This window comes from Aotus nancymaae, unplaced genomic scaffold (assembly GCF_030222135.1).
Source record: "Aotus nancymaae isolate 86718 unplaced genomic scaffold, 86718_ANA_hifiasm-v0.15.2.pri h1tg000049l, whole genome shotgun sequence".
Lineage (NCBI taxonomy): Eukaryota > Metazoa > Chordata > Mammalia > Primates > Aotidae > Aotus > Aotus nancymaae.
In genome coordinates, this window is record NW_026988463.1 from 27,856,342 (window position 1) to 27,883,704 (window position 27,363).

At 52.8% G+C, this 27,363-nt stretch overlaps 3 protein-coding genes and 1 long non-coding RNA gene across 6 annotated transcripts in view; 2 read left to right on the forward strand and 2 right to left on the reverse strand.

The window, feature by feature from the left end:
• BCL7C (BAF chromatin remodeling complex subunit BCL7C) overlaps positions 1-11,304 on the reverse strand; it is a 54,802-nt gene extending 43,498 nt beyond the window's left edge. Inside the window, exons 1-6 of one of the 2 annotated variants that reach the window (XM_064362675.1) lie at positions 11,074-11,304; positions 10,435-10,513; positions 10,061-10,169; positions 9,807-9,968; positions 5,652-5,737; positions 4,605-4,800 (exon numbers count right to left, since the gene is read on the reverse strand). In XM_064362675.1, coding sequence (XP_064218745.1) covers positions 4,675-4,800; positions 5,652-5,737; positions 9,807-9,968; positions 10,061-10,169; positions 10,435-10,513; positions 11,074-11,165 — 654 coding nt within the window. In that variant the 5' untranslated portion in view covers positions 11,166-11,304 and the 3' untranslated portion in view covers positions 4,605-4,674. Of the gene's footprint in view, positions 1-4,604; positions 4,801-5,651; positions 5,738-9,806; positions 9,969-10,060; positions 10,170-10,434; positions 10,514-11,073 lie in introns of those variants that run through there. The other variant, XM_012469995.3, reaches the window with a different exon arrangement.
• LOC110569392 (uncharacterized) lies at positions 235-12,411 on the forward strand. Its single transcript, XR_010337394.1, has 2 exons — positions 235-1,889; positions 11,716-12,411. It is a non-coding gene; the product is annotated as an uncharacterized LOC110569392 (long non-coding RNA).
• A 1,344-nt stretch (positions 12,412-13,755) lies between these two features.
• CTF1 (cardiotrophin 1) lies at positions 13,756-21,167 on the forward strand. Of its 2 annotated transcripts, none has more exons than XM_021676227.2 (3): positions 13,756-13,808; positions 17,124-17,242; positions 19,676-21,167. In XM_021676227.2, the coding sequence occupies exons 1-3, from the start codon at positions 13,784-13,786 to the stop codon at positions 20,135-20,137; spliced, it is 606 nt and encodes a 201-aa protein (XP_021531902.1). In that variant the 5' UTR covers positions 13,756-13,783; the 3' UTR covers positions 20,138-21,167. The 2 variants fall into 2 exon arrangements, with proteins under 2 accessions (XP_021531902.1, XP_021531903.1); XM_021676228.2 differs by having other exon boundaries at positions 17,127-17,242.
• Positions 21,168-21,945: 778 nt separating this feature from the next.
• Positions 21,946-26,277, reverse strand: LOC105729323 (cardiotrophin-2). Its single transcript, XM_012470026.1, has 2 exons — positions 26,086-26,277; positions 21,946-22,404 (listed from the first exon to the last, which is right to left on the reverse strand). Exons 1-2 carry the CDS (start codon positions 26,275-26,277, stop codon positions 21,946-21,948), a joined length of 651 nt encoding a protein of 216 aa, XP_012325449.1.
• Positions 26,278-27,363: the final 1,086 nt, after the last annotated feature.

A 27,363-nucleotide genomic window follows, 5' to 3' on the forward strand; every position in this document is an offset into this window, starting at 1 on the left:
AGGCCAAGGATGGACGCACGAGGGCACAGATGAGAGGAGTCGGTGAGCCCTGGAGGTGGGGCCGAGAGCCAGGGGTAGAAGGATTTTCACGAAGACAGTGTGGACTTGGGAGGAGGTGGAAAGGGGACAGCAGGTGATAAATAAGGGCTGTGGCTCTGGGAGAGATAGCTTTTTTAATTTGCCATGTTTACTTTTTTTTAATTTTTCTTTTTGAGGTGGAGTCCCGCTCTATTGCTCAGGCTGGAGTGCAGTGGCGCGATCTCGGCTCACCGCAACCTCCGCCTCCCATGTTCAAGCAATTCTCCTGCCTCAGCCTCCCGAGTAGCTGGGATTAAAGGTGCCCACCACCATGCCTGACTAATTTTTGTATTTTTAGTAGAGATGGGGTTTCACCATCTTGGCCAGGTTGGTCTTGAACTCCTGACCTCATGATCCACCTGCCTCAGCCTCCCAAAGTGCTGGGATTACAGACCTGAGCCACCGCATCTGGCCTACTATTTTTTTTTTAAGATATAGGGTCTTGCTCTGTCACACTAGCTGGAGTGCAGTGGCACAATCATAGCTTACTGCAGCCTTGACCTACTGGGCTCAAGTGAGCCTCCTACCTCAGCCTCCCAAAGTGCTATGATTACAGGTGTGAACCACCATATCCAGCCAAATTGTTTTTTTTTTTTTTTTGAGACGGAATCTTGCTCTGTTGCCCAGGCAACCTCCATCTCCCAGTTTCAAGTGATTCTCCTGCCTTAACTCCCTGAGTAGCTGGGACTGCAGGCACGCACTACCATGCCTGGCTAATTTTTGTATTTTTAGTAGAGATGGGGTTTCACCATGTTGGCCAGGCTGGTCTCGAACTCCTGACCTAAAGTGATCCACCTGCCTCGGCCTCCCAAAGTGCTGGGATTACAGGCATGAGCCACCGCGCCTGGCCCAAACTGGCTTTTAAACCTGATCAAAGAATGGGTCACAGAGAGTGTCGGGGGATGCCTGGGCCCAGTTTCCTGGGCCCTGTGACCAGGACAGGGACAAGAATGGGGGAGACTCAAACTTTAGCTTCTCAAGGCAGCTTAGAAATGGACACCCTGTCGGGGCCAGGCTTCCGTCCCCAGCGTCAGTAACAGGAAAGTCTCTGGTCTCTATCCCCCTAGTATCCTCATCTGGAAAATGGGGCAATACAACAAAACCTGCCTTTATTGAGCACTTATCACATCCCAGGCCAAGGGCTGTCTCTCCACCTGTTGCCTCATTAAACCCTCAGAATACTCTCACCAGGCTGATGTCACTATTATCTCCATTGTATATAGATGAGGAGAAAACTGAGGCACAGAAAGGTTCAGTCACTTGCTTGAGATCATACAACAAATGAATGCAGATGCTGAGATTCAAACCTGGAACCTGAATTCTGAGCTTTAATGCTACACCACTAACCCATACAAGGCACTTTACGTCTACAGAGCACTCTCCTCCCTCGGGAGTGGCTGAGGGGAGTCATGAGGTGACCGAAACACCCAGCAAACTGACATTGCCACAAAGAATGACCCTCCAAAGATGTCCACATCTGAATCCCCAGAATCGGTACATGCGTTGCTTTATATGGCCCATGCGCTTTTGCAGGTGTAATGAAATTGAGGATCTTGAGATAGGAAGAGTGTCCTGGATTATTCAAGTGGGCCCAGCATCATCACAAGGTCCTTGGAGGAGGGAGGCAGGAGAGTCAGAGAAGATGTGACAATGGAGAGAGAGAGAGGAAGATGCTGCACTGATTTGAAGATGTGGGAGGGGCCACAATCCAAGGAATACAGGCTGCCTCTAGAAGCTGGAAAAAGCAAAGAAAGACACCCTCCCTTGCCTCCTCTGGAGGGAACTACTGCTGGGACCTTGATGTTAGCCCAGTAAGTCTAACTTTGGACTTCTCCAGAACTGTGAGAGAATCAATGTCTGTGGTTTTTGTTTGTTTTTTGTTTTTTGAGACAGAATCTTGCTCTATCACCCAGGCTGGAGTGCAGTGGTGCAGTCTTGGCTCACTGCAACCTCTGCCTCCTGGGTTCAGGCAATTCTCTTGTCTCAGCCTCCTGAATAGCTGGGACTACAGACACCTGCCACCACGGCCAGCTAATTTTTGTATTTTTAGTACAGACAGGGTTTCACATTGTTGGCCAGGCTGGTCTCGAACTCCTGACCTCAGGTGATCCACCCACCTTGGCCTCTTAAAGTGCTGGGATTACAGGTGTGAGCCACTGTACCCGGCTAATGTCTGTGGCTTTGAGCCCCTATAAGTGTGGCAATTTGTTACAGCAGCGATAAGAAACAGTTACACTACATTCAGCAAGCCTGGCTTCCCTGGATAGCGCTGGCTCCACCGTTACCACTGCAGCGCTATGGGAAGCATCCTTACATTTCCTTTGTCTGTTTAGACAGGGTCTTGCTCTGTTGCCCAGAGTGAAGTCCAGTGGTACAATCACCACTCACTGCAGCCTCGACTTCCTGGGCTCAAGCAGTCTTCCCACCTCTGCCTCCCAGCTAGCATGGACTACAGGCACACACCAGTATGCCTGGCTAATTTTTTCATTTTTTATCTCGCCATGTGGTCCAAACTGGTCCCAAACTCCTGGTCCCACCTGTGCCTCCCAAAGGCCTGGGATTACAGGAGCCACCACACCTGGCCTACCATTTTTGTTTGTTTGTTTGTTTGTTTTGAGATGGAGTTTCACTCTTGTCGCCCAGGCTGGAGTGCAGTGGCGCGATCTCGGCTCACTGCAACCTCCACCTTCCAGTTTCAAGCTATTCTCCTGCCTCAGCCTCCCGAGCAGCTGGGATTACAGGCGCCCACTACCACTCCCGACTAATTTTGGTATTTTTAGTAGAGATGGGGCTTCACCATGTTGGCCAGGCTGGTCTCAAACGCCTGACCTGGTGATCTGCTTGCCTTGGCCTCCCAAAGTGCTGGGATTACATACGTGAGTCAGGGCGTCCAGCCTGGCCTACCTTTTTTAAATGCTTTAAAGTTCTAATTTGGTCCTCTCTGAACCTCAGTGTCTTTCTTTATTAAAAATGAAAATAGGGCCAATATACATGACTCTACAGGCAGAGTGAGAGGGCCTTATGTTACCTGAAGTTTCCACAAACCCCTGGGGCAGATGAGGCCTAGTTATTGTTCCCATTGCTCAGATGAACAAACTAAGGCTGAGAGTAGAAACAGCCTGCCTAGAGCCACGCAGGGAGTAACAGAGCCAGGACTTAAACCAGGGCTGCTGACTTGAGTTCTAGCACAGAGGTTCGTGTCTCAGAGCCCAGCTCACATGCCACCTCCTCAGAGAAGCCTGCCTGGAAAACCCCAGCACATTCATGTATTTACTCATTCCTGAAGCCGCTGTTGGGATTGCCCTGTTCCCAGTGCTGCGTGGGGACCCCTCAGGAGCCCACAGGCTCATAGACAAGACAGACACACAAACCACGGATCCCAGAACAGCCTGATAAATGCTGAAGCCAGGAGGACGAAGCCCAGGGGGTTGCTGGAGCTCAAAAAAAGGGGAAACTGACTGAGCCTGGAGTCAGGGAAGGCTTCTCGGAGGAGATGCTGATTGAGCTGCGGGTAAGTCAGACTCAACAGAAAAGTGGCCAGGCATCCCCTGTGGAGGAGTGGCTTCCTCAGGGGAGGGAATGGGTTGGTCATCCCAGGCCCCCAAGGCCCTCTAGGTCTCTGTGTTATTATGTTTGAAATATGAATAGGCTGGGTGTGGTGGTTCACACCTGTAATCTCAATACTTTAGGAGGCCAAGGCAAGAGGAACACTTGAGCCCAGGAGTTCAAGACCAGCCTGGGCAATATAGTGAGACCCCATGTCTACAAAAAAATGTAGCAGGCTGGGCATGGTGGCTCACGCCTGTAATCCCAGCACTTTGGGAGGCCGAGGCAGGTGAATCACCCGAAGTCAGGAGTTTGAGACAAGCCTGGCCAACATGGTGAAACCCTGTCTCTACTAAAAATACAAAAATTAGCTGGGCATAGTGGCAGGCACCTGTAGTCCCAGCTACTCAGGAGGCTGAGGCAGGAAAATCGCTTGAACCCTGGAGGTAGAGGTTGCAGTGAGCTGAGACTGCGCCACTGCACTCCAGCCTGGGCAACAAAAGCAAGACTCCATCTCAAATAAATAAATAAGTAATAAAATTAGCTCGGCATGGTGGCACGTACCTGTGGGACTTCAAGGCTGAGGTGGGACGTCAGGGCTGCAATGAGCCATGATCGCACCACTGCACTCCTGCCTGGGCAACAGAGCAAGTCTCTGTCTCAAAAAAAAAAAAAAAAAAGAATCATGGCCTAGCTACCTAGAGCTCTGATACTTGTTAGGCCCAGGCGAGGGCTGAGCAGGAAGAAGAGAGGTCCTGGGACTCCCCAAGGAGGAGGTGAAGGTCAGGGAATAGGGCAGGCCCGGAAAGTGAGGGAAAGGCAGGGTCCTGGCTCAAGCCCCCACCCCACTCTGCCTTTCGGTGTGACTACAGGAAGGCCTTCTCAGAGCCTCAGTGACCCCATCTGAGCAATGGAGCATGAGACAAAACTGTCTCCAAAGACCCTCCCCAGCCCTGACGGGGAAATGACATGACACAAAATTACAAAAGGGTCTTTATTTGTAAAAAGCCAAAGGGGCCCCTGGGGCGACAGGACAGGCAGGCCGGCTTCTCAGGGGTTGGGGGTATTTGGGCAGATGCGCTTGAGTGGGGGGGCGCCCTCCGAGTCCTCTGTGTCACCCTGGGCTGCCTCAGGGACAGGTGGCACTGGCTCAAAGACGGGGTAAGCTTCAGGGGCCTGGAGAGGAAGGGTGGACAGGCGTGAGCTCCACCCAACCCAGGCATCCAGCCTCAGAGCCTCTGCCTTCTCCAAAGCCTCCACTCCCCTCCCCTCCCGGGCGGGGGAGGCAAGCCCAGGGCCAGGTGCCTAGGACGCAGAGGAAGCAGGCACCGAAAACCACCACAGCGACACTGTGTGGGGAGCAAACCTGATATTTGATATTTCTGAAATGCATCCAGGTCGCCTTGTGAGAAATGTCAGAGGTGTATGAGGGATTTTCTTACGCTAATTTTACAGTTAAGATGTTTTTTGAAAATGCATGGAGGAGCACCGTGATATTGTTGGGCTTTTTATTTAATTTTATTTTATTTTTGAGACAGAGTCTTGCTTCGTTGCCCAGGCTGGAGTGCAGTGGCATGACCTTGGTTCACTGCAAACTCTGCCTCCCAGGTTCAAGCGATTCTCCTGCCTCAGCCTCCCGAATAGCTGGGACTACAGGCACGTGCCACCACGCCCGGCTAATTTTTTGTATTTTTAGTAGAGACAGGTTTCAGTGTGTTAGCCAGGATGGTCTTGAAATCCTGATCCACCCGCCTCAGCCTCCCAAAGTGCTGGGATTACAGGCGTGAGCCACCGCGCCCGGCCTTTCGGGCTTTTAATGGTCTCAAATCAGCCCTGAGCCAGCCCTCAGCACTTTGTCTCTGAAACACCCTTTCTGTTTCAGTCCCAAGAGTCCAGCCCCTAAACCTTCAGCTTGGTCCCAGGTCTGACTCTCCTCTGGGGTCTCAAGATGCAGGCTCCAAGCCTTCGCTGCCCAGATCCCCCATTCCCTCCAAGACCCAGGATTCCAGCCTTCTGGCCTCTCTCACCTCAGCCTCCAGCAGTTCTGGAACAGGCTCCTCCTTGGTCAGCATCGGGGGTTCATCGGTGCTGCCTGCAGTTATGCCCCCGGGATCTGGAACGTCAAGATAACAAACAGACGGTCACAGGGCCTAGTCACAGAAGGCAGAGGGCCAGGGAGCAGAGAGGACAGAGCAGGAACCTGGCTGTGCCCCAGGAAGCAGAGGAGGGAACCCTGAGGTGGGAGCAAGAGGGTGAGCAGGGCTTGACAGGGTGGACAGACAGTTTTCTGCCTCTGCAAGACAGAGGGCTCAAATCCTGACCTTGGGCCAGCTACTTAATTTCCGTGGGTCTCAGTTTCCCCATCAGTAAAATGGGGGTAATGATAGTAATTACCTCATGCAGCTGTTGTGAGGGTCAGATGAGCGGATTCAGGTAAAGCACAATAGCTGGCACACAGTAAGTGTTCAATAAATCCTTGCTACTGTTTTTATATTAGCAAAGGTATACAAGTGCTTGGCATTATCTAGACCCAGACCCAGCCTACAGACCCACAGGTGGTTTTTTTTTTTCCGAGACAGAGTCTCACTTTGTCACCTGGGCTGGAGTGCAGTGGTGCAATCTCCACTCACTGCAACCTCTGCCTCCTGGGTTCAAGCGATTCTCCTGCCTCAGCCTCCAGAGTAGCTAGGACTACAGGCGCGCTACCACACCTGGCTAATTTTTTGTATTTTTAGTAGAGATGGGGTTTCACCATGTTGGCCAGGATGGTCTCAATCTCCTGACCTCTTGATCCACCTGCCTCGGCCTCCCAAAGTGCTGGGATTACAGGCTTGAGCCACTGCACCTGGCCCCACATCAGGGTGTTCTTAGCAGGGAACCATGAGGTCAGCAGAAAACAGTTCACAAAAGCCCCAAGTGTCAGGCCAAAGAGTCAAAGGCCACGAGGATCCACCTGAAGGATCTGAAACAGAAAAATGACTCCATCAAAATGTGTTTCAGAAAACATGGCTCACGCCTGTAATCCCAGCATTCTGGGAGGCCGAGGCAGGAAGATTGCTTGAGCCCAGGAGTTAGAGACCAGCCTGGGCAATATAGTAAGACCCTATGTCTATAAAAAATAATAACACTAATTAGCTGAGCATGGTGATGTATGCCTGTAGTCCCAGCTACTCAGGAGGCTGACTGAGCCCAGGAATCCAAGGCTGCAGTGAGCTGTGATCACGCCCCTACACTCCAGCCTGGGTGACAGAGCAAGGCCTTGTCTTGAAAAAAAAAAAAAAAAAAAAAGCAAAGCTTAAAAAATATTAAGGAAAAAGTTGTTCTGGCAGCTGTGTGGAGGTGACTTGAAGAGACCAGCTGGAACAAAGAACCAGTGACAGATGGGAAGGCCAGGTCCAGGTTAGGGCCTGGGAGGAAGAGGTGCCAACCGACGGGTTTGACTGCATGGAAGAAAGCAGACCTCGACCAGGCATGGTGGCTCACACCCGTAATCCCAACACTTGGGGAGGCTGAGGCGGGTAAATCACGAGGTCAGGAGTTAAAGACCAGCCTGGGCTGGGTGCGGTGGCTCACGCCTATAATCCCAGCACTTTGGGAGGCTGAAGCGGGTGGATCATGAGGTCAAGAGATTGAGACCATCCTGGTCAACATGGTGAAACCCCGTCTTTACTAAAAATAAAAAATTAGCTGGGTGTGGTGGCGCACGCCTGTAGTCCCAGCTACTCGGGAGGCTGAGGCAGGAGAATTGCTTGAACCCAGGAGGCGGAGGTTGCGGTGAGCCGACATCGTGCCATTGCACTCCAGCCTGGATAACAAAAGTGAAACTCCGTCTCAAACAAAAAAGATCAGCCTGGTCAACAAGGTAAAACCCTGTCTCTACTAAAAACTACAAAAATTAGCCAGGTATTGTGGCAGGCGCCTGTAATTCCAGCTACTTCTGAGGCAGAAGAATTGCTTGAACCCAGGTGGCAGAGGTTGCAGTGAGCTGAGATCATGCCACTGCATTCCAGACTGGGCAACAGAGTGAGACTCCATCTCAGAAAGAAAGAAAGAAAAGCAGAGCTGGCTGGGTGCGGTGGCTCACACCTGTAACCCCAGCTCTTTGGGAGGCCGAGGTGGGCAGATCATGAGGTCAGGAGTTCAAGACCAGCCTGACCAACATGGTGAAACCCCATTTCTACTAAAAATACAAAAATTAGCTGGGCATGGTGGTGCGCACCTGTAATCCCAGCTACTCAGGAGGCTGAGGCAGGAGAATTGCTTGAACTAGGGAGGCGGAGGTTGCAGTGAGCCAAGATTGCACCATTGCACTCCAGCCTGGGCCACAGAGTGAGACTCTATAGCCAAAAAGAAGAAAGCAGAGCTGAGGAGGACCCCAGGCCCAAGATGCTGGCTTACTGGCTGAGTTATTTCTCTGAGTCTCAGCTTCCTCATCTATAAATAGGGATCATAACAGTATTATCACCTTTATAAGGTTGTAGTGAAAACTAAATAAGAAAAAAAACATGTAAAGTGTTGGCTGGGTGCCATGGCTCACGCCTGTAATCCTAGCACTTTGAGAGGCCGAGACGAGCAGATCACCTGAGGTCAGGAGTTCAAGACCAGCCAGGCCAACATGGTGAAACCTCATCTCTACTAAAAATTTAAAAATTAGCCAGGTGTGGTAGCATATGCCTGTAATCCCAACTACTTGGGAGGCTGAGGCAGAAGAATCACTTGAACCTGGGAGGCAGAGGTTCCGGTGAGCTGACATCACATGACTGCCCTCTAGCCTGAGCAACAGAGCAAGACTTTGTTCCAAATAAAAAAGGCTGGGCTCAGTGGCTCATGCCTGTAATCCCAGCACTTAGGGAGCCTGAGGCGGGCAGATTACCTGAGGTCAGGAGTTCGATACCAGCCTGGTCAACATGGCAAAACCCCATCTCTACTAAAAATACAAAATTAGCTAAGTATCGTGGTGCATGCCTGTATTCCCAGCTGCTCAGGAGTCTGAGGCAGGAGAATTGTCTGAACCTGGAGGTGGAGGTTGCAGTGAGCCAAGACTGTGTGATTGCACTCCAGCCTGGGCAAGAGTGAAGCTCTGTCTCGGAAAAAAAAAAAAAAAAAACCTACATAAAGTGTGGCACACAGTAAGAGCTCAATAAATACTAGCTGTTGTTATTCCTATTATTAATCACCCCTATGACTACCACTATTATTTATTCACTTAACAAATAAATATTTACTGAGCACCTACTATGTGTCCCACATTATTCTGAGGATACAGTAGTGAACAAGATCAACATAGGGCCAGGCACAGTGGCTCACATCTATAATCCCAGCACCTTGGGAGGCTGAGACAGGAAGATCATTTCAGGCTAGGAGTTCGAAACCAACCTTGGCAACATAGCAAGTCCCTATCTCTACAAAAAATCTAAGAATTAGCTGGGCATGGTGGCACATACCTGTAGTCCCAGCTACTTGGGAGGCTGGGGCCAGAGGATCCCTTGAGCTCAGGAGTTTGAGGCTGCAGTGAGTTAGATTGCACCAGTACACTCCAGCCTGGGTGACAGAGACCTTGTCCCCTGCCCCCCACAAAAAGGAGGCCAGTTGTGGGTATGGTGGCTCACACCTGTAATCCCAGCACTTTGGGAAGCTGAAGCTAGAGGATTGCTTGAGCACAGGTGTTTGAGACCACTCTGGGCAACATGGCGAAACTTGTCTCTACAAAAAATATAAAAGTTAGCCAGGTGTCATGGCATATGCCTGTGGTCCCAGCTACCTGGGAGGCTGAGGCAGGAGGATCGCTTGAGCCCAGGAGTTCAAGGCTGCAGTGACCTATGATCACACCACTGCACTACTCCAGCCTGGGTGACAGAGTGAGACATTGTCTCAAAAACAAAAAGGTGGGGGGATCAATATGGGTCCACCATTCAGGAAACTGACATGAGATGAGAGTGAGGAGAAAGACAAACTAGTAAAACATTAATTTACATGAAAATCTCAGACAGTGTTATGTCATCTATAGACCCTAAGAGGCCAGAGGAATGAGACAGCAGCTACAGGGAGATTCTGCAGGAGTCGGAAGGCTCCTTGAGGAGGGCACACAGGGCGGGGAGCAGGTATAGGGATAAGCTGGTCGGTTAGACTGTGGAGAAGACAGGACTTAGAGGAGAGGGCTCCTGGGAGGTACCTGGTCCTACCTCTCTCTTGGCCCAGCCGTGGGGGCTGAACCTCCTCAGGGACCCCTTCTGGGGGTCCGGCAGGTGACACAGGGCGGCTGGGCTGGGGGGTGCCCCCAGGACTGGGCTCTGTGCCCTTTTGCAGGGAACCTTCCGAATGGAAACTCTGGTTGCTGCTCTCATCTGCGGGAGCAAGAGCCGAGATGGTTGGCCTGAGGTCCCCGGTACTCTCCTTCAGTCCCCACAGCCCCCCACGTTCCAGGATCCCTACCTACCATTAAGATCCAGCAGGATGAGAGGGCCACCCCCTCGAGGACTGGCGCCCCTGCCTCGACGTTCCCGGCCACGGGATCTCTCTGCCCCGCCGCCTGCCCGCCTTCGCTCCTGGGGGTTAGAGGATTAGAGTCAGAGCTCTTGCAAAGCCCCACCATACACATAAGGAAACTGAGGCACTCAGAAGCAAAAGGGCTCGAACTCAGGGGGTGTGGAGCAGAAAAGAGGGAAAACGGGGAGGAGCTGCTAATGATGGTTCCCATCTGTGCTGCTGCCTCTGAGGTCTCAGGGGGAGCTAGAGGTAGAGGCCAGGGTGGGAAGGGGTTCGCCTGAGGTTGCACAGATGCAGGGCCTTGCGGGAACGGCGGTTGCTCACCTCCTCCTGGGGGTCCACCACTGGCACCCACTTGAAGATACGAAGGGAAGTGTCGCCCACAGTCACCCAACGCTTCTCCCTGTGGGAGGGTAGGGGGCTGGGTCAGAGAGGCCTGAGGGGAGACCCACCCCCCCAGGAGCCAGGCATATCTGGGGGTACCTGCAGAGGTTGGGGAGGCACAGGAGGGTAGCAACAGTTTTGCTAATGGGGCATAGTTACATGGAGAAAGAGAGCCCTGCAAACCGCAAAGCAAAGGCGGTGGGTGCCTGTAGAGAGAATATGATTTGGGGCCCTGGCTCTGCAGACCCATGGGGCACACATGGGGGGCGTGGCTATGGGCCTGGGCCAGGATCAGAGCCCTGAAGATCCTGGGGCGCACTTGCAGAAGGAGTGTCAAAGCTTTAGGGGGCGGGGCACAAACGGGGGCTCCAGCTCTAGGAGGGCACGGCTGGGGACCACGCTTTGTAGACCCCCAGGAGTAGCCAGGGAAACAGAGACAGAGCCCTGTGGATCCAGGGCAAAGCTAGTGGGCGGAGGTACACCGAACACCCGGGGCCCAGAGCTGGCGAGGGCAGCGTAGACGCCTTTGGTGGCGGTGGTCCCGCCGTGTCCCATCCTTGGCCCCTGGGCAGCGCTCACCATCTCCGGACCTTCTCGATGGTCGCCATCACCTTCTTGATGTCATCCTTGGCCCGGCTCCGGGTTTCGGCCCGTACGGTCCGGCCGGCCATGCTGGCGGGGCTGGGGCCGGGGCCGAGCCCGCGGCGGGGCCGCCTCCCGTCCGGCGGGCTCGGGCTCAGGCTTGGCGCCAGGCCTGGGCGCCGCGCTCTCGGCCTGCCGTCCCCCCGGGAGTTGGGCGCGCCCTCTCTCGTCCCCAACGCCTCCGCGAGTCCCCGCCTGTTTCCTGCCGCCGCGCCCCGCCCCGGCCCGTCCCCGGAGCGGCCCGGTGGCGCGGGCGGCCAGAGCCCAGGCCTGGAAGCCCGGCCGGCCCCGCCCCGACCCGGGCCCGCCCCCTCGGAGCGCCTGGACGCGCAGCGCCCCCTGCCCGCCGCGGAGTGCCGGAGTTGGGGATGGCTCGGCGACCGGACGCGCGCGGCAGGACCGAGGCCGTGCGTTCAGACCACGTGGGCGCGGGGTGCGCGAGAGGGTCTGTGTCCTGGGCTGGGGTCGCCGCGGTGGGTGTCCGCGAAACGCTGTGTGTGGAGTGCGTGCGTGTGTCCGCCCTCGCCAGGCTCTTGGTCTACACCGCCCAACTTACTCATTCATCCATTCATTCAACAGTCCTGTTAACTGAGTGCCAATTACGCGCCAGGCGCTGCGAATACGAGTTCTCCACCCACCAGAATGGCTGAAGTGAAAAAGACCGTCACACCATGTGGAGGCGAGAAACTAGAGCGACTGGACCTCTCTTGTATTTCTGGGGGAGTGTAAATTGGTAGAGACATTTTGGAAACTGGCAGTTTTCTAATGAAACCGAACATATGCCACCCGTGTGATCCAGCAATTCCACTCCCTAGGCTGTCAACACCCAGCAGAAATGCGTAGGTGTGAGCACCAAGAGGGTGCATGGGAACGTTCAGAGTCTTTTCATAACAGCCTCAAACTGGAAATAACCCATCAACAGAATGGAAAATGAATGACGCCTTACTCATTACCATGCACATAGACACAGCAACGGGAGTGACATGCCCGCTACACCCAGCAACGTAGACAAGTCGCATGACGAAATCTTGAGTGAGAGAAGCCAAATATAACAGTACATACTAGATGGTTCCATGTGTATGATATTCGGAACCAGAGAAAACTAATATATAGTGCACCAAAGTCAAGATAGTGGTCACCCTTAGGACTGGGAGGGGACGAGGGGGGCCTTTTGAGGGCTGATCCGGTTCAGTTTTGTAATCTGTTGCTGGTTCCCTGGGCATAAGTACTCTGAAATTCCATCACATGACTTAAATAAAATGTACATTACTTAAAGACAATTAGTGTGTCTCGGTTGACTTTATTTGAGGCTGGCTTGTCAGCAGATAAGACCACGTTAAAATTTGTGGCTCTGTGTGTGTGTGTGTGTGTGTGTCAAGGTGTGGCTGTTGCGTCTGTGAGTTTTGGTGTGACCATGTCCAGAGGTTAAAGGCATAAGGAGTTAGGAGCATGGTTAGGACAGCATTTTTTGAGCCAAGCTGCTTAGGTAAAATCCCAGCTGTGCCACACCCAACTGTGTTACCCTGGACAAGTCACTTATCTCTGTTCCTCATCTATAACACAGAAGTAAGTCAATGTGTGTATAGCTCTTAGGACAGTGCCGGGCACATGATAAATGCCCAATAAATATTTACAGTGAATACACATGTGATTGTGGGCCCTACCAATCGTCTGGCTCAATTGCACCTGCTGTGCCCTCTCCAGTTAAACTCTTTCTTCCTTTATTCCAGCAATTGTCTGCTCACAGCAACACACACACCCACGCACAGGAGCACACCCACACATATGCACGCGAACACGCGCACCATCGCACACTTACACGCACGCACACACGCACGTGCGCGCGCGTACACGGGCCTCCTCCCAGTCCTTCACTCACAAACCCCATTAACTGCTGTTGTCTATGGGCTTCCCCGACAGACCGCAAGCCCATCAGGGGGCCAGAAACCAAGTACGGATCATCCCTATGTGCCTTCCTTTCAGTTTACATCATTAATGGGATTGATGCGCGGATGTGACCTCCTGTCGAGGTCTCTGAAGCTTGTTCTCCTAGGAGTGTGTGTGTGAATCTCCAGGATTCTGTTACTAGGCCTGATAAGGGGAGGTGAGCCGTGTATCTGCCTCCCTCCTAGTGGGTGTGACAGTGAAATTAGAAGCCATCTAAGACAGACCAGGAGATGTATGTCTGGGCGAGCGCGCTCCAGGCCTGAGGGCCCCTATAGTGGCCTCTCTGACAAGCCGCGCCCCAGACTAGAGAGAAGGCCTGCGCATTCCTGTCCTGCCAGCCCCGCAGTTCTCTCTCCTGTCTCCTCAGCTTTCCCCTCAAAGCAGCCCCTGCCTCAGGTCCTAGCCTGAGCCGGCAGCAGGACAGTGGGCTGCCTCCCAGGCCCCGACACCCCCAGCCCCGAGGGCCTGTCCACTAGGCGGAAAACTTGCCTCCCACCTCGGGTCCCTTCCCCCACTAGGCCCCACGGACGAGGAGCTGAGCTCAGGGCCAAAGAATCCTGTCTGAAAAGGGGCGGGTAGGGCGAAATGTTTGGGGTCTGGGCTCTGATTGGTTGCGGCCGGGCCACGCCCCCAGCCCTTTCCCCTTTCTCCCCCCTCGAAAGGGGGGCGTGGAGGGAGCCGGGATCAGCCAGGGGCCAGCATGAGCCGGAGGGAGGGAAGTCTGGGTAAGGGGCTGAGGGACCGGATGCCGGGTCGCTGAGGGTCGCAGGAGTCAGAGGGGTTGGAAGCTGGGGGTCTGGGTCTCGGCCACCCCAGGGTCCGGGAGGGGAGCGGCCTGGGCGGGGAATAGCAGAGCTTCGGTATCAGGTAACGAGCGAGCGGGTGAGTTGTGAGAAGCGGCAGGCGCTAGGGTTTAGAGGAGGCCTGGGGCTGAGGCTTTAGGAACTTGGGCTCAGGACTTAGATCACCAGTTCGAGCACACCCAGTGGGAGGACTGGGGTCGGGGCTGGGGCAGGACCCCTGCGTCCACTGAGTCTCGGGAAAGAATCAGAGCTGGGGGGCTGGAGGAAGGGGTAGAGTAAGGGAAGGCAGTCTTGGAGTCACAGGAGGTAGTGAGTGACAACAGGAGACGAAAGTCTGGATTGCTGAGAATCGCGACTGGTGCTAGGAAACTCCGGAGGGGGCGGGGCGGGGAGCCGGGTCAGGACTACATTCCCCAGCACGCATCAGGTGTGCGCTGTGCGTATCGGGAACTGGAGTCCATCCCGGGGTGTCAGACTGGCTCTCTCGGACCTTGATTCGCTGACTGCCCACCTCAGCTTCTTGTTTGGAAGGGGCATCAGAGAGAGAAATGGAAATAGACGTCAGTCTCCCTATCTGTCAAATGGGCCTTCAAGGCACATTCCGATGTGAAGTTCTGTGCTTTGATGATGTTGAAGTCCCTTAACAGTCATTGAGGTAGAAATATGTAAGCCCTGTCCCTAAAGAGCTCCCAGGCTAAGGCAAAAACACACAGAAAAGAACCATTAAAAGAGCTACTCTGGAGCTTATTTAAATGGCCTTAAGTCGAAGGAAGGAGTTCATTTATAAAGGAGGGGTGATTCTGGAGGCAGCACAGTCATGCACTGCATAACAACATTGGTCAACAGATGGACCGCACAGACAATGGCGGTCTCATAAGATTATGTGCATTTTTAGCCTTGGAAACATGGCGAAACCCCGTCTCTACAGAAAATACAAAAATTAACCGGGCGTGGTGGCGCATGCCTGTAGTCCCAGCTACACAGGAGATTGAGGCGGGAGGATCACTTGAGACCAGGAGGTTGAGGCTGCAGTGAGCCGAGATCGCACCACTGCACCCCAGCCTGGGCGACAGAGTGAGACCCCAGCCACCCCCCACCTCTCTATATATAAATATATAATTTTATATATTATATATTTATCTCATTCTATCTATCTATATATTTGTTTGTTGTTTTGCGTGTGTGTGTGTGTGTGTGTGTGTGGTTTTTTTTTTTTTTTTTGAGACAGAGTCTCACTCTGTCACCCAGGCTGGAGTGCAGTGGCGTGATCTTGGCTTACTGCAACCTCTGCCTCCTGGGTTCAAGTGATCCTCCTGCCTCAGCCTCCCGAGTAGCTAGGATTCCAGGCTCCTGCCACCACGTCTGGCTAATTTGTGTGTGTATGTGTATGTATGTGTATATATATATATATATATATATATATATATTTTTTTTTTTTTTAGTAGAGACGGGGTTTCGCCATGTTGGGCAGACTGGTCTCGAACTCCTGACCTCAGGTGATCCGCCCGCCTTGTCCTCCCAAAGTGCTGGGATTACAGGTGTGAGCCACCGCGCCTGGCCTGTTAGTTTGTTTTGAGACAAGTCTGGCTCTGTTGCCCAGTCTGGAGTGCAGTAGTGCACCCTTGGCTCACTGCAACCTCTACCTCCCTGGTTCAAGCGATTCTCCTGCCTCAGCCTCCTGAGTACCTGGAATTACAGGTGCATGCCACCATGTCCAGCTAATTTTTTTTCTTTTTCTTTTTCTTTTTTTTCTGAAATGGAGTCCTGCTCTGTTGCCAGGATGGAGTGCAGTGGCGCAATCTCGGCTCACTGCAACCTTTGGCTCCTGGGTTCAAGTGATTCTCCTGCCTCAGCCTCCCAAGTAGCTGGAACTACAGGCACATGCCACCACACCCAGCTATTTTTTTTTGTATTTTTGGTAGAGACCGGTTTTCACCATGTTGGACAGGATGGTCTGAATCTCGACCTCATGATCCGCCCATCTCGACCTCCCAAAGTGCTGGGATTACAGGTGTGAGCCATGGTGCTCTGCCAATTTTTTTTTTTTTTTTGAGATGAAGTTTCACTGTCTCACCTGATCTCAGCTCACTGCAATCTCCGTCTCTCAGGTCAAGTGATTGTTATGCCTCAGCCTCCCAAGTAGCTGGGATTACAGGCACATGCCACCACGCCTGGCTAATTTTTGTATTTTTAGTAGAGACAAGATTTCACCAGGCTAATCTCGAACTCCTGACTTCAGCCTCCCAAAGTGCTGGAATTACAGGTGTGAGCCACCACACCCAATGGCTGGCTATTGTTTGTACAGATGGGGTTTCACCATGTTGGCCAGGCTGGTCTTAAACTCCTGACCTCAAGTGATCTGCCCACCTCAGCCCCCCAAAGTGCTGGGATTACAGGCGTAAGCCACCACACCCAGTCGATATATATTATATCTAATAAAATACATAGATATTTGTATTTTAACTATAGCTTTTCTATGTTTTTATTTATTCATTTATTTAGAGATAGGGTCTCACTCTGTTGCCCAGGCTGGAGTGCAGTGACACGCTTATGGCTCACTGCAGCCTTGACCTCCCCAGGCTCAAGTGATCCTCTCACTTCAGCCTGTCAAGTAGCTAGGACTACAGGCATCTGCCATCATGCTTGGCTTGTTTTTGTATTTTCTGTAAAGATGAGGTTTCACCATGTCACCCAGGCTGGTCTCAAACTCTTAGGCTTAAACAATCAGCCTGAACTTGGCCTCCCAAAGTGCTGGGATTACAGATGTCAGCCTCCTCGCTCAGCCCTTTTCTATGTTTAGATACACAAATACCACTGTGTTCCAGTTGCCCGCTGTACAGTAACAGGCTGTCCAGGTTTGCCGCCTAAGAACCGTTGACTGTATGCCACATAGCGTGGGCGTGGAGCAGGCTGTGCCATCTAGGTTTGCGGAAGTGCACTCCATGATGTCTGCAACACGATGAAATCGCCGAAGGATGCATTTCTCAGAATGTATCCCCGTTGTTAAGCAAGGCATGACTGTCTTTGAATTTGGCTTTACTAGGATTTCAACAGTGATTTGGGGATAGGCAATACATTTCAGGTAGACCACCCACTTGACAAAGGTCTGGTGCCTCATTTTCCCTCAGTTGGAATGGGACAGACCCTGATGGGGTCAGGAAGGAAGAGACGGCCTGGGAGAGGTGATCAAGGAGCAGGGGCTTGGGCCATCCTCATTCCTCCCCACTTTCCCACCAGAAGCCCCCCAGGCTGACTCCTCAGTCTCACTCCTTCCCCCCTTGGAGGCCAAGATCCGTCAGACACACAGCCTCGCGCACTTCCTCACCAAATATGCTGAGCAGCTGCTCCAGGAATATGTGAGTGGGAATGGGGGTGGGGCGCCAGGGGCCTGGGGAATGGGAGCAGACATCACAGAGGTCCTCGATCACCCATTCTCTCAACCTCCAGCTGTGGAAATGAGGGCTCCTGAGAGGGACAGCAACTTGCCCCTGGCCACACAGCAAACTGGAAGAGGCCTGTCTGTGACCCAGATGCCATAATGTCCTCTCCAGCTTGGAGGCACCCTCGTCGGTGCTTTGTTTTTGAGACAAGGCCTCGCTCTGTCACCCAGGCTGGAGTGCAGTGGTGCCGTCACGGCTCACTGCAACCTCAACCTCCTGGGCTGAAGACATCCTCCTGCCTTAGCCTCTCAAGTAGGTGGGACCACAGGCATGCACCACCATGCCTGGGTAATTTTTTTTATTATTTTGTAGACACAGGGTCTTGCGATATGTCCCACGCTGGTCTTGAACTACTGGGCTCGAGTGACCTTGGTGCTTTAAGTCAGAGGTAGCCTGGAGTAGTGAAGAGAACTCTGGTCTGTACCTCAGGAAACCAAGGTTCTAGGCTCTGTGTGATCTTGGGCCTTGGTCTCTCCCCAGCAGTGAAAGGAGGCAGCTAAACAAGATGAACTGTGAACTCTTCCAGCTGGGATATTCAGGGAGGCCAAGAAGAGATTCCAATCTGGAGCAACAATTCTATCCCAAGAGGGCACTTTTACAGAAGACAGGGATCAGCTGACATCTTTGGTTAGGTAGAGGGCCCTGCCCATGGAAAGAAGACTGTAGGCCTGCCAACTTGTTAACTGTGAGCTTGGCAGTAACAATAACATTAAAATAACGTAACAATATGGGAGCGAATAGTAGCATAATAGAACTAGCTTTGGGCCGGGTGCATTGGCTCATGCCTGTAATCCCAGTGCTTTAGGAGGCTCAGGCAGGAGGATTGCTTGAGCCCAGGAATTCAAGACCAGCCTGGGTAACAAACACAGTGAGCCATCATCTCTAAAAAAAAAAAAAAAAAAAAAGAAAGAAAAGAAAAAATTAGCCAGGCATGGTGGTGCATGCCTGTGGTTCCAGCTACTCAGGAGGCTGAGTGGGGAGGATTGCTTGAGACCTGGAGGCTGTGTGATCAAACCATTGCTCTCCACCCCTGGCAACAGTGTGAGACCCTGTCTATTTAAAACAAACAAACAAACAAAACTAGCTTTGTAGTGCTACGAACTTTGGTTCAAATTCCAGCTCTGCCACTTCTTAGGGTAAGTCACTGTATCTCTAGCTCAACTTTTCTTTTTTTTGAAACAGAGTTTTGCTTTTGTAGCCCAGGTTGGAGTGCAATGGTGCATCTCAGTTTACTGCAACTTCCGCCTCTGGGGTTTAAGAGATTCTTCTGCCTTAGCCTCCCAAGTAGCTGAGATTACAGGCACCCGCCACCACATCAGGCTAATTTTGGTATTTTCAGTAGAGATGGGGTTTCGCCATGCTGGCCAGGCTGGTCTCGAACTGATGACCTCTGGTGATCTGCCCGCCTCGGCCTCCCAAATTGCTGGGATTATAGGGGTGAGCTACCGCACCCAGCCCCACCTTTATCTTTCATTTGTTCATTCATATGATATTGATCCATTAAGCCCCTGCTCAATGCAGGTGCAGAGTTGGGGAGGATAGGGAATGGAATGAAGCCCCCTTGGCCCCGGACTGTCTTATATGATTCCCATGAAGACAGGACAGTAAGCTTCCCCATTCATTGTACGGATGAGAAGACTGAGGCGCAGAGAAGGGAAGTGGCTTTGCCCCAAACTGCACAGCTAGTAAGTGGTAGAGACAGGATTTGAATTCCAGTCTGTAAGGTAATATTAATAAAAGAGCTGACATTTTTATTGAACTCTTCCTGGGGCCAGCTCCTGCCTTGAACACTTAACACGGTCATAACTAACTGCCTTATGAAGTTGCTGCTGTTATTAGGTCCTATTTATTTATTTATTGAGACAGGGTCTGACTGTCATGCAGGCTGGAGGGCAGTGACGCCACTATGGCTCACTGAAGACTTGACTTCCTGGGCTCAAGCAATCCTCCCACCTCAGCCTCAACCTCCGGAATAGCTGGGACTACAGGCATGCGCCACCACGCCCGCTTTTTTTTTTTTTTTTTGGCAGAGCTGGGGCGAGGTGGGGGGGTGGTCTTGCTATGTTGCCCAGGCTGGTCTCAAACCCCTGGGCTCTAGTGATCCTCTCACCTTGGCTCCCGAAGTGCTGGCCTAAACTGGCATAGCCTGGGTCCAGTTTAGGGAGGAAGAAACAGGCATTGGTGTCAAGAGCATGCCACTTCGTTTTGCCCTAAACAGAGCAGCTCTGTTAGGAGGGGTTATCATCTGCAAGATGAGGAAACTGAGGCCCCCAGAGAGCGGGTGGGGAGCCCAGTTAGCCCCTCGACCGTGCTCCGGGGCCTGCTGACCCGCCGGCTGTGTCTCCGCAGGTGCAGCTCCAGGGAGACCCCTTCGGGCTGCCCAGCTTCTCCCCGCCGCGGCTGCCCGTAGCCGGCCTGAGCGCCCCGGCTCCGAGCCACGCGGGGCTGCCGGTGCACGAGCGGCTGCGGCTGGACGCGGCGGCGCTGGACGCGCTGCCCCCGCTGTTGGAAGCCGTGCGCCGCCGCCAGGCCGAGCTGAACCCGCGCGCGCCGCGCCTGTTGCGCCGCCTGGAGGACGCGGCGCGCCAGGCCCGGGCCCTGGGCGCCGCCGTGGAGGCCGTGCTGGCCGCGCTGGGCGCCGCCAATCGCGGACCCCGGGCCGAGCCCCCCGCAGCCGCCGCCGCCGCCTCCGCCGCCTCCGGGGTCTTCCCCGCCAAGGTGCTGGGGCTCCGCGTGTGCGGCCTCTACCGCGAGTGGCTGAGCCGCACCGAGGGCGACCTGGGCCAGCTGCTACCCGGGGGCCCGGCCTAAGTGCGGCGGGGCAGCTCGCGCCGCCTCCTCCCTCCGGGCTCCGTCTCTCTCTCCGCTTCTTTGTCTCTCTCTGCCGCTGTCGGTGTCTGTCTGCTCTCCGCTGTCTCCATTGCTCGGCCTTCTTTGCTTTTTGTGGGGAGAGGGGGGAAGGGGAGGGGACGGGCAGGGTCTCAGTCTGTCGCCGAGGCTGGAGTGCGGTGGTGCGATCCCAGCACTGCAGCCTCAACCTCCCGGGCTCAAGCCATCCTCCCGCCTCAGCCTCCCCAGCAGCTGGGACTGCAGACACGCGACCACAGCTGGCTTTTTTATTTTAAGTTTTGTGACGCTGGGGTCTCGCCATATTGCCCAGGCTGGTCTTGAACTCCTGGGCTCAAGCGATCCTCCCGCTCCAGCCTCCCCAAGTGCTGGGATTGCAGGCGTGAGCCACCGCCGCGGCCTCTGTATGCTTTGCCTCCCCCGTTCTCTTAAGTCTCGAGCCCTCCTCGTCTCTATGGTAACTGGGTCCACCGTTTTCTCGCTCTCCCTCCTTTCTCTGCATCCTTGGGCCTACCTCTGTCTCCCTTGGCCTCCCCCTTTACCCAGCTCTGGGGGGGGTCTCTGTCTTTCTCCATCCCACCTCCTCTCTCCCCGTGGCTCCGTGTGAGTGCCTGTGAACATCTCAGCCTCATCTCAAGGAGGTGACACCTTGTCTCCTGTCCCCGTCTGGCCGTCTCTGTGCTTTCCTGGCCACGGGTGTGCCTGCTGGTCCTGTGGGGGTAAGGCTACTCCGCGTCTCAGCCGCCTTACGCGGGCTCACTCCATCCATATCCTCAGTCTCCCACACCCTGTCCCTTTGGGCCTCAGCCCTGTCCCTTTGATGTCTTCCCTTCCTTCAGCCCCTCTGCCCTATTCCTGCACACCTCCACCTTCTCCCACCAGATCTGTGGAGACAAAACAAACAACACCTTAAAGGAGTTTTATTTCTGAAAAATAAATTAATTTTTTGTAAATAAAATGTTTAAAAATAAAAAGGAAACTGAAGTTACCTGCATATATAATTGTTGGAAATGCGGAGACAGCTTTAGGGAGAAAACAACCCTTGGGGTGCAGCCTGGTCCCCCAGACGTGCCCAAGAAGTCCAGTATAAATAGGAGGTTGACAGCCCCAGGGCAGCGGTGCCCTCTGCCAGCCCAGAACAGGAAGTGGATGTGTCCCAACAGGAAACAGATGTGATGCAGTCCTTAGTTCTTCAAGAATTGGGCTTCCACGGATCCTGAAGTGGAGCCCCTGAGGACAGGAAGTGAAATAGTAGCCCCAGACAGAGAGGCCAATGAGGGGAGCCGATGAACTTCAGCAGGAAGAAGGGAGGCCTATCTGCTCAGAAAGTCGGGATCTTCATAGAGGAAATGAGGTAGAGGGAGAGAGGAAGGCAGTCCTGACCTCCCCAAAATTACCAAAAGGAGAAAGTCTCAGGGAGAGCCTAGGAAAGGGACCAACTGTCCTCTCTCTGTAGGGTGGCAGGTGAAATCTCTTTGGAGAGGCACATCTTTCCAACCAGGAAGTGGACCCCAGTACCACTGGATGGGTAGCCCATGGAATGATATCCACGGAGATTGACCCAGACCTGGAAAGCAGGCCAGAGGACCTGGGCAGGAAGGCCCCCGAAATAAGGAATTGAGGCCTGGCTTCCAGGAAATATTCCCAGACATGGCACCCAAGCCCCATCTGCTAGACAAGCTGTATCTCCGTCTCTAGCCCACAAGCAAGGCAGAAAAGAGGCCATTATGAAACAGGAAGTGCTGCAGCCTCTGACAGGAAGTCCTGCCCCTCTATGCTGGGTACTTGGCCTTGAGCAGAGCCAAGTCCCTCACAGCACGGTCTGTCCAGTGGCCATATTCCCGGGTCACCACGTAGCCTCGACATTTCCTCTCGAAGGCCGACGCCCCAAAGGCAACAAGCCCGAGAGTATCCTCTTCTGGAGGGATCGGCAGCCCCAGGGCCGTCATGATGGCGGCCATGTTGCCCAGCAGGCCTTGGGCCCTGAGTCTGGCAGCCCCGAGCTGAGCCAGCAGGATGGGACTGCCAGGGTTCAGGTCGCTCTGGTCGTCCCCCACGAGCTGGAGGTGCTGGGTCAAGGCCAGGAAGGCCCCCTGGGCAAGGCTCAGCCGTTCCCCGTCATCCAGGGCGTGCCAGGTCTTGAAGAAGGCCGTGGCAGGAGGCAGGCTGCTGAGCTGGAGCTCAGGGGCTGAGAAGCCAGGGTCACTAAAAGGGCTGCCCTGGTACTGGAGCTGCAGGAGGGACAGAGACAGACAGGAGTAAGGAGACCGGAGCGGTGCCTGGGGCTCTGACTTCACGTCTGCGCGCCGAGACTGGCTTCTTTCCAGGAGTCACCACTTGCTGCGTCTCACGGAGCTGCTGGGATGTCCTGACACAGGGCAAGGGCCCTAGGAGGCTCAGGCATGTCATCCTGCGCATGCTAGCTTTGCAACGTGGAGCCACAAGCTTCAGGAATTCCCACCTGGCAGTATTATTATGAAGATGATAGGAAATCATATATATAAAGGACTTAGCAGGCTGGGCATGGTGGCTCACGCCTGTAATCCCAGCACTTTGGGAGGCTGAAGGGGCAGATCACTTGAGGTCAGGAGTTCAAGACCAGCCTGGTTAACATGGCAAGAACCTGTCTCTAAAATACAAAAATTAGCCAGGTATGGTGGTGCATGCATGTTATCCCAGCTACTTGGGAGGTTGAGGCATGAGAATTGCTTGAACCCAGGAGCAGAGGTTGCAATAAACTGAGATTACATTACTGCACTCCAGCCTGGGTGACAGAGTAAAACTGTCTAAAAAAAAAAAGTACTAGCCGGGCGCGGTGGCTCACGCCTGTAATCCCAGCACTTTGGGAGGCCGAGGCGGGTGGATCACGAGGTCAAGAGATCGAGACCATCCCGGTCAACATGGTGAAACCCCGTCTCTACTAAAAATACAAAAAAAAAAAATTAGCTGGGCATGGTGGCGCGTGCCTGTAATCCCAGCTACTCAGGAGGCTGAGGTAGGAGAATTGCCTGAACCCAGGAGGCGGAGGTTGCGGTGAACCGAGATCGCGCCATTGCACTCCAGCCTGGGTAACAAGAGCGAAACTCCGTCTCAAAAAAAAAAAAAAAAAAAAAGTACTTAGCACAGAGTCTAATATACAATATAACATCTGATAAACAATAAGGGTGTGATAGGCCATCATTAATTAATAAAATATTTATATTAATATCAATCAATGAACACAATTATTACATTACTGTAGTATTTCATTATTTATTTATTTATTTTGAGACAGAGTTTTGCTCTTGTTGCCCAGGCTGGAGTGCAATGGCGCGATCTTGGCTCACTGCACCCTCTGCCTTCAAAGTTCAAGCAATTCTGCCTCAGCCTCTCAAGTAGCTGGGATTACAGGCACATGCCACCACACCTGGCTAATTTTGTATTTTCAGTAGAGACAGGGTTTTACCATGTTGATCAGGCTGGTCTCGAATTCCTGACCTCAGGTGATCCACCTGCCTCGGCCTCTCAAAGTGCTGGGATTACAGGCATAAGCCACCACACCCAGTCTACTGTAATATTTTAAACCGAGTATATTATTGACAATGTAGTTATAGCCTGGTATCTTTTTTTTAATCTACAGCATTTAGTTATATTTGCTTATTTTATTTCGTTTTATTTATTTGTTTGTTTGTTTGTTTTGAGATAGAGTTTCGCTCTTGTTGCCCAGGCTGGAGTGCAATGGCGTGATCTCCGCTCACTGCAACCTCCACCTCCTAGGTTCAAGCGATTCTCCTGCCTCAGCCTCCTGAGTAGCTGGGATTACAGGCATGGGCCACCATGCCCAGCTAATTTTTTGTATTTTCAGTAGAGATGGGGTTTCTCCATGTTGGTCAGGCTATTCTCAAACTCCCGACCTCAAGTGATCAGCTTGCCTCAGCCTCCCAAATTGCTGGGATTACATGTGGGAACCACCGCACCTCGCTTTTTTTTTTTCTTTTCTTCCTGAGACAGAGTCTTGCTCTGTCACCCAGGCTGGAGTGCAGTGGCACAATCTCAGCTCACTGCAACCTCCACCTCCCAAATTCAAGCAATTCTCCGACTTCAGCCTCCCAAATAGCTAGGATTAGCTCAGCTAATTTTTGTATTTTTAGTAGAGAAAGGGTTTCATCATGTTGGCCAGGCTGGTCTCAAACTCCTGACCTGTGATCTGCCCACCTCGGCCTTCCAAAGTACTGGGATTACAGGCATAAGCCACCACACCCAGCCTGTTAATTTTATTGCAATCATTAATAAATACTTGTTAATATTTTTACATTTAATCAAGAGCCTTCTCCATCAAAGTTCTTTCACAAAGTAAGATCACCAGAATCTTTTTTTCCCCCCTCTGGGACAGGGTCTTACTCTGTCACCCTGGCTGGAATGCAGTGGTGCAATCTGTCACTGCAACCTTCACCTCCCAGGTTCAAGAGATTCTTTTGCCTTAGCCTCCTGAGTAGCTGGAAGTAAAAGCGTGCATCACCACACCCGGCTAATTTTTGTATTTTTAGAAGAGACAGGGTTTGGGCCATGTTGGCCAGGCTGGTCTTGAACTACTGACCTCAGGTGATCTGCCCACCTCAGCCTACCAAAGTGCTGAGATTACAGGTGTTAGCCACGGCGCTTGGCCCCTGGGACCTTGATACTGTGTACACTGATAGATGTCCTAACTGGCAGATTGCCTGGTCCCACACCCCCGTTTACGAGCAGAAAAACTGAGGCTCAGAGTACCCAAGGCTATCCAGGGAATAGTGACAACTATGGGACTAGAAACTGGGTTGAAAGGTTCAGTAACTTCACACTGGCCAGAAATCTAGCCCAGAGAAAGACCTGCAAATGCCAGGGCCTCCAGGGCCAGGCAGATAGTGTCAGTTGTGAAGAAGAAGGACCGTGATGCCAGGTGGGAGCACTGAGCAATGGCATCCCCGTACCTGCTACAGACAGCCATTCATATTCACACTTTGAACAGGAGCTGTATGGACCAAACAAAAAAACAGCTGTGGGTCAGACTCAGCCAGCAGGCTGCCAGCTTTAACTTTGAGAGGGTGTGGCGGGCCTGGAGCGGGGAAGAAATTCCACAGACCTGGCTTCAGATCCTTGCACTGCCAGTTTTTAGCTCTGTGACCTGGGGCAAACTATTCAGCCCCCCAAGACTCAGTTTTTTCATCTGTAAAATGGATAATGATTCCACCTCCTAGAATTGTTTGAGGAGTCAGTAAGATAGTGGGGGTAGAGGATAGGCACGGTGGCTCACACCTGTAATCCCAGTGCATTAGGAGGCTGAGGCAGGCGGATCAATTGAGGCCAGGGGTTTAAACTGGCCAACATGGTGAAATCCCGTCTCTGCTAAAAATATAAAAATTAGCTGAGTGTGGTGGCATACACCTGTAATCCCAGCTACTTGGGAGGCTGAGGCACAAGAATCACTTGAACCCAGGAGGTGGAGGTTGCAGTGAGCTGAGATTGCATCACTGCACTCCAGCTGGGGCGACAGATGATGCGGGTAGAGTGCCAAGCAGGCATGGGCCCAGGTAATCAGGCAGCATGAGTGGTGAGGAAGTAATCGTGGCTGTGTAAAGCCCTTCTCTCTGGGTGTGTCCTTTGAACCCTGTCACAGTCCTGGGAAGTCAGCAAAGGCACACTCAGTATCCCATTTTGCAGATGAGGAAGCTGAGACCAGGAGAGGAAGAATGACTTACCCAAGGTCACCCAGGCACCAGTGACAGCCTTTGAGTGAGTGTGGCTCTAGTGAACACTGGAGTGTTACAGGCATCCCTGTCCCCTTGGGCCACAGAGGAGTCTTCTGCTGGGCTTGCTCTGCTTGTCCTACCCATGGCAGGGCCAGGGAGGCAGTGTCCCTCTCCCTTCGTCCCCTGCTCATGCCCCTTGTCACTCACATAAGTCTGCAGCAGCGTTGACGTGTTCTTCTGCATGTAGAGGGCCAGGCTGTAGGCTTGACTAATGGGCTCAGCCGGGGAGATGGGGGCTGCCGAGCTGAGGGGTGGTGACAGCAGGGTCAACAGGCAGAGGCGGGCTGGCAGAGGAAGGCAAAGGTCAGCACCATGGCCCCGACCCTGCCTCCAATTCATTCATTCATCTTTACAACTCCTGAAAAGGGCACAGCCCTTGTGGGCTACCTTGATCTGGTGTATCCAAGTCAGTAACAAACCCTCCTGCAGGTAGATTATCCTGAACACTCTGAACTCCAGGGTCATTGATTCAGCTAGTTGACTTTCTTTTTTTTTTTTTGAGATGGAGTTTCACTCTTGTTTCCCAGGCAAGCTGCAGTGGTGCTATCTCCGTTCACCACAACCTCCACCTCCCAGGCTCAAGTGATTCTCCTGTGTCAATCTCACGAGTAGCTGGGGTTACAGTCATGCGCCATCATGCCTAATTTTGTATTTTTAATGGAGACAAGTTTTCTCCATGTTGATCAGGCTGGTCTCAAACTCCTGACCTCAGGTGATCCACTTGCCTCGGCCTCCCAAAGTTCTGGGATTACAGGCATGAGCCACTGCACCTGGCCAGCTACTGGACATTTTCACTTGAATATTAGTAAGCATCTCAAACTCAAAATATCCAGGCTTTAATTCTGGAATATTCCCCCAAGCCCCTCCTCTCTCAAGCTCCCCTGTCTCAGGTAAAGGTACTTTCATTCTTCTAGTTGCTCAGGCCAAAGCCATGGTGTGCAATTTGATGCTCCATTTTTTTCTCACTCTACACATCCGGTCCCACAGTAAATCCTGTTAATTCTATCCTTTAAAGGCAGACAGCGAAAGTGTGACTTTTTTCCTTCTTTTAGAGATAGGGAGTCGGCCAGGCATGGTGGCTCACGCTGGTACTCCTAGCACTTTGGGAGGCCAAGGCAAGCAGATCACCTGAGTTCAGGAGTTCGAGACCAGCCTGACCAACGTGGAGAAAACCTGTCTCTACTAAAAATACAAAATCAGCAGGCTGCAGTGGCAGACACCTGTAATCCCAGCTACTTGAGAGGCTGAGGCAGGAGAATCGCTTGAATCCAGGAGGCAGAGGTTGCAGTGAGCTGAGATTGTACCACTGCACTCCAGCCTGGGCAACAAGAGCGAAACTCTATCTCAAAAAAAAAAAAAAAAAAAAAATAGAGATGGGGTTTTACTCTGTCACTCAGGCTGGAATACAGGGGTGTGATCATAACT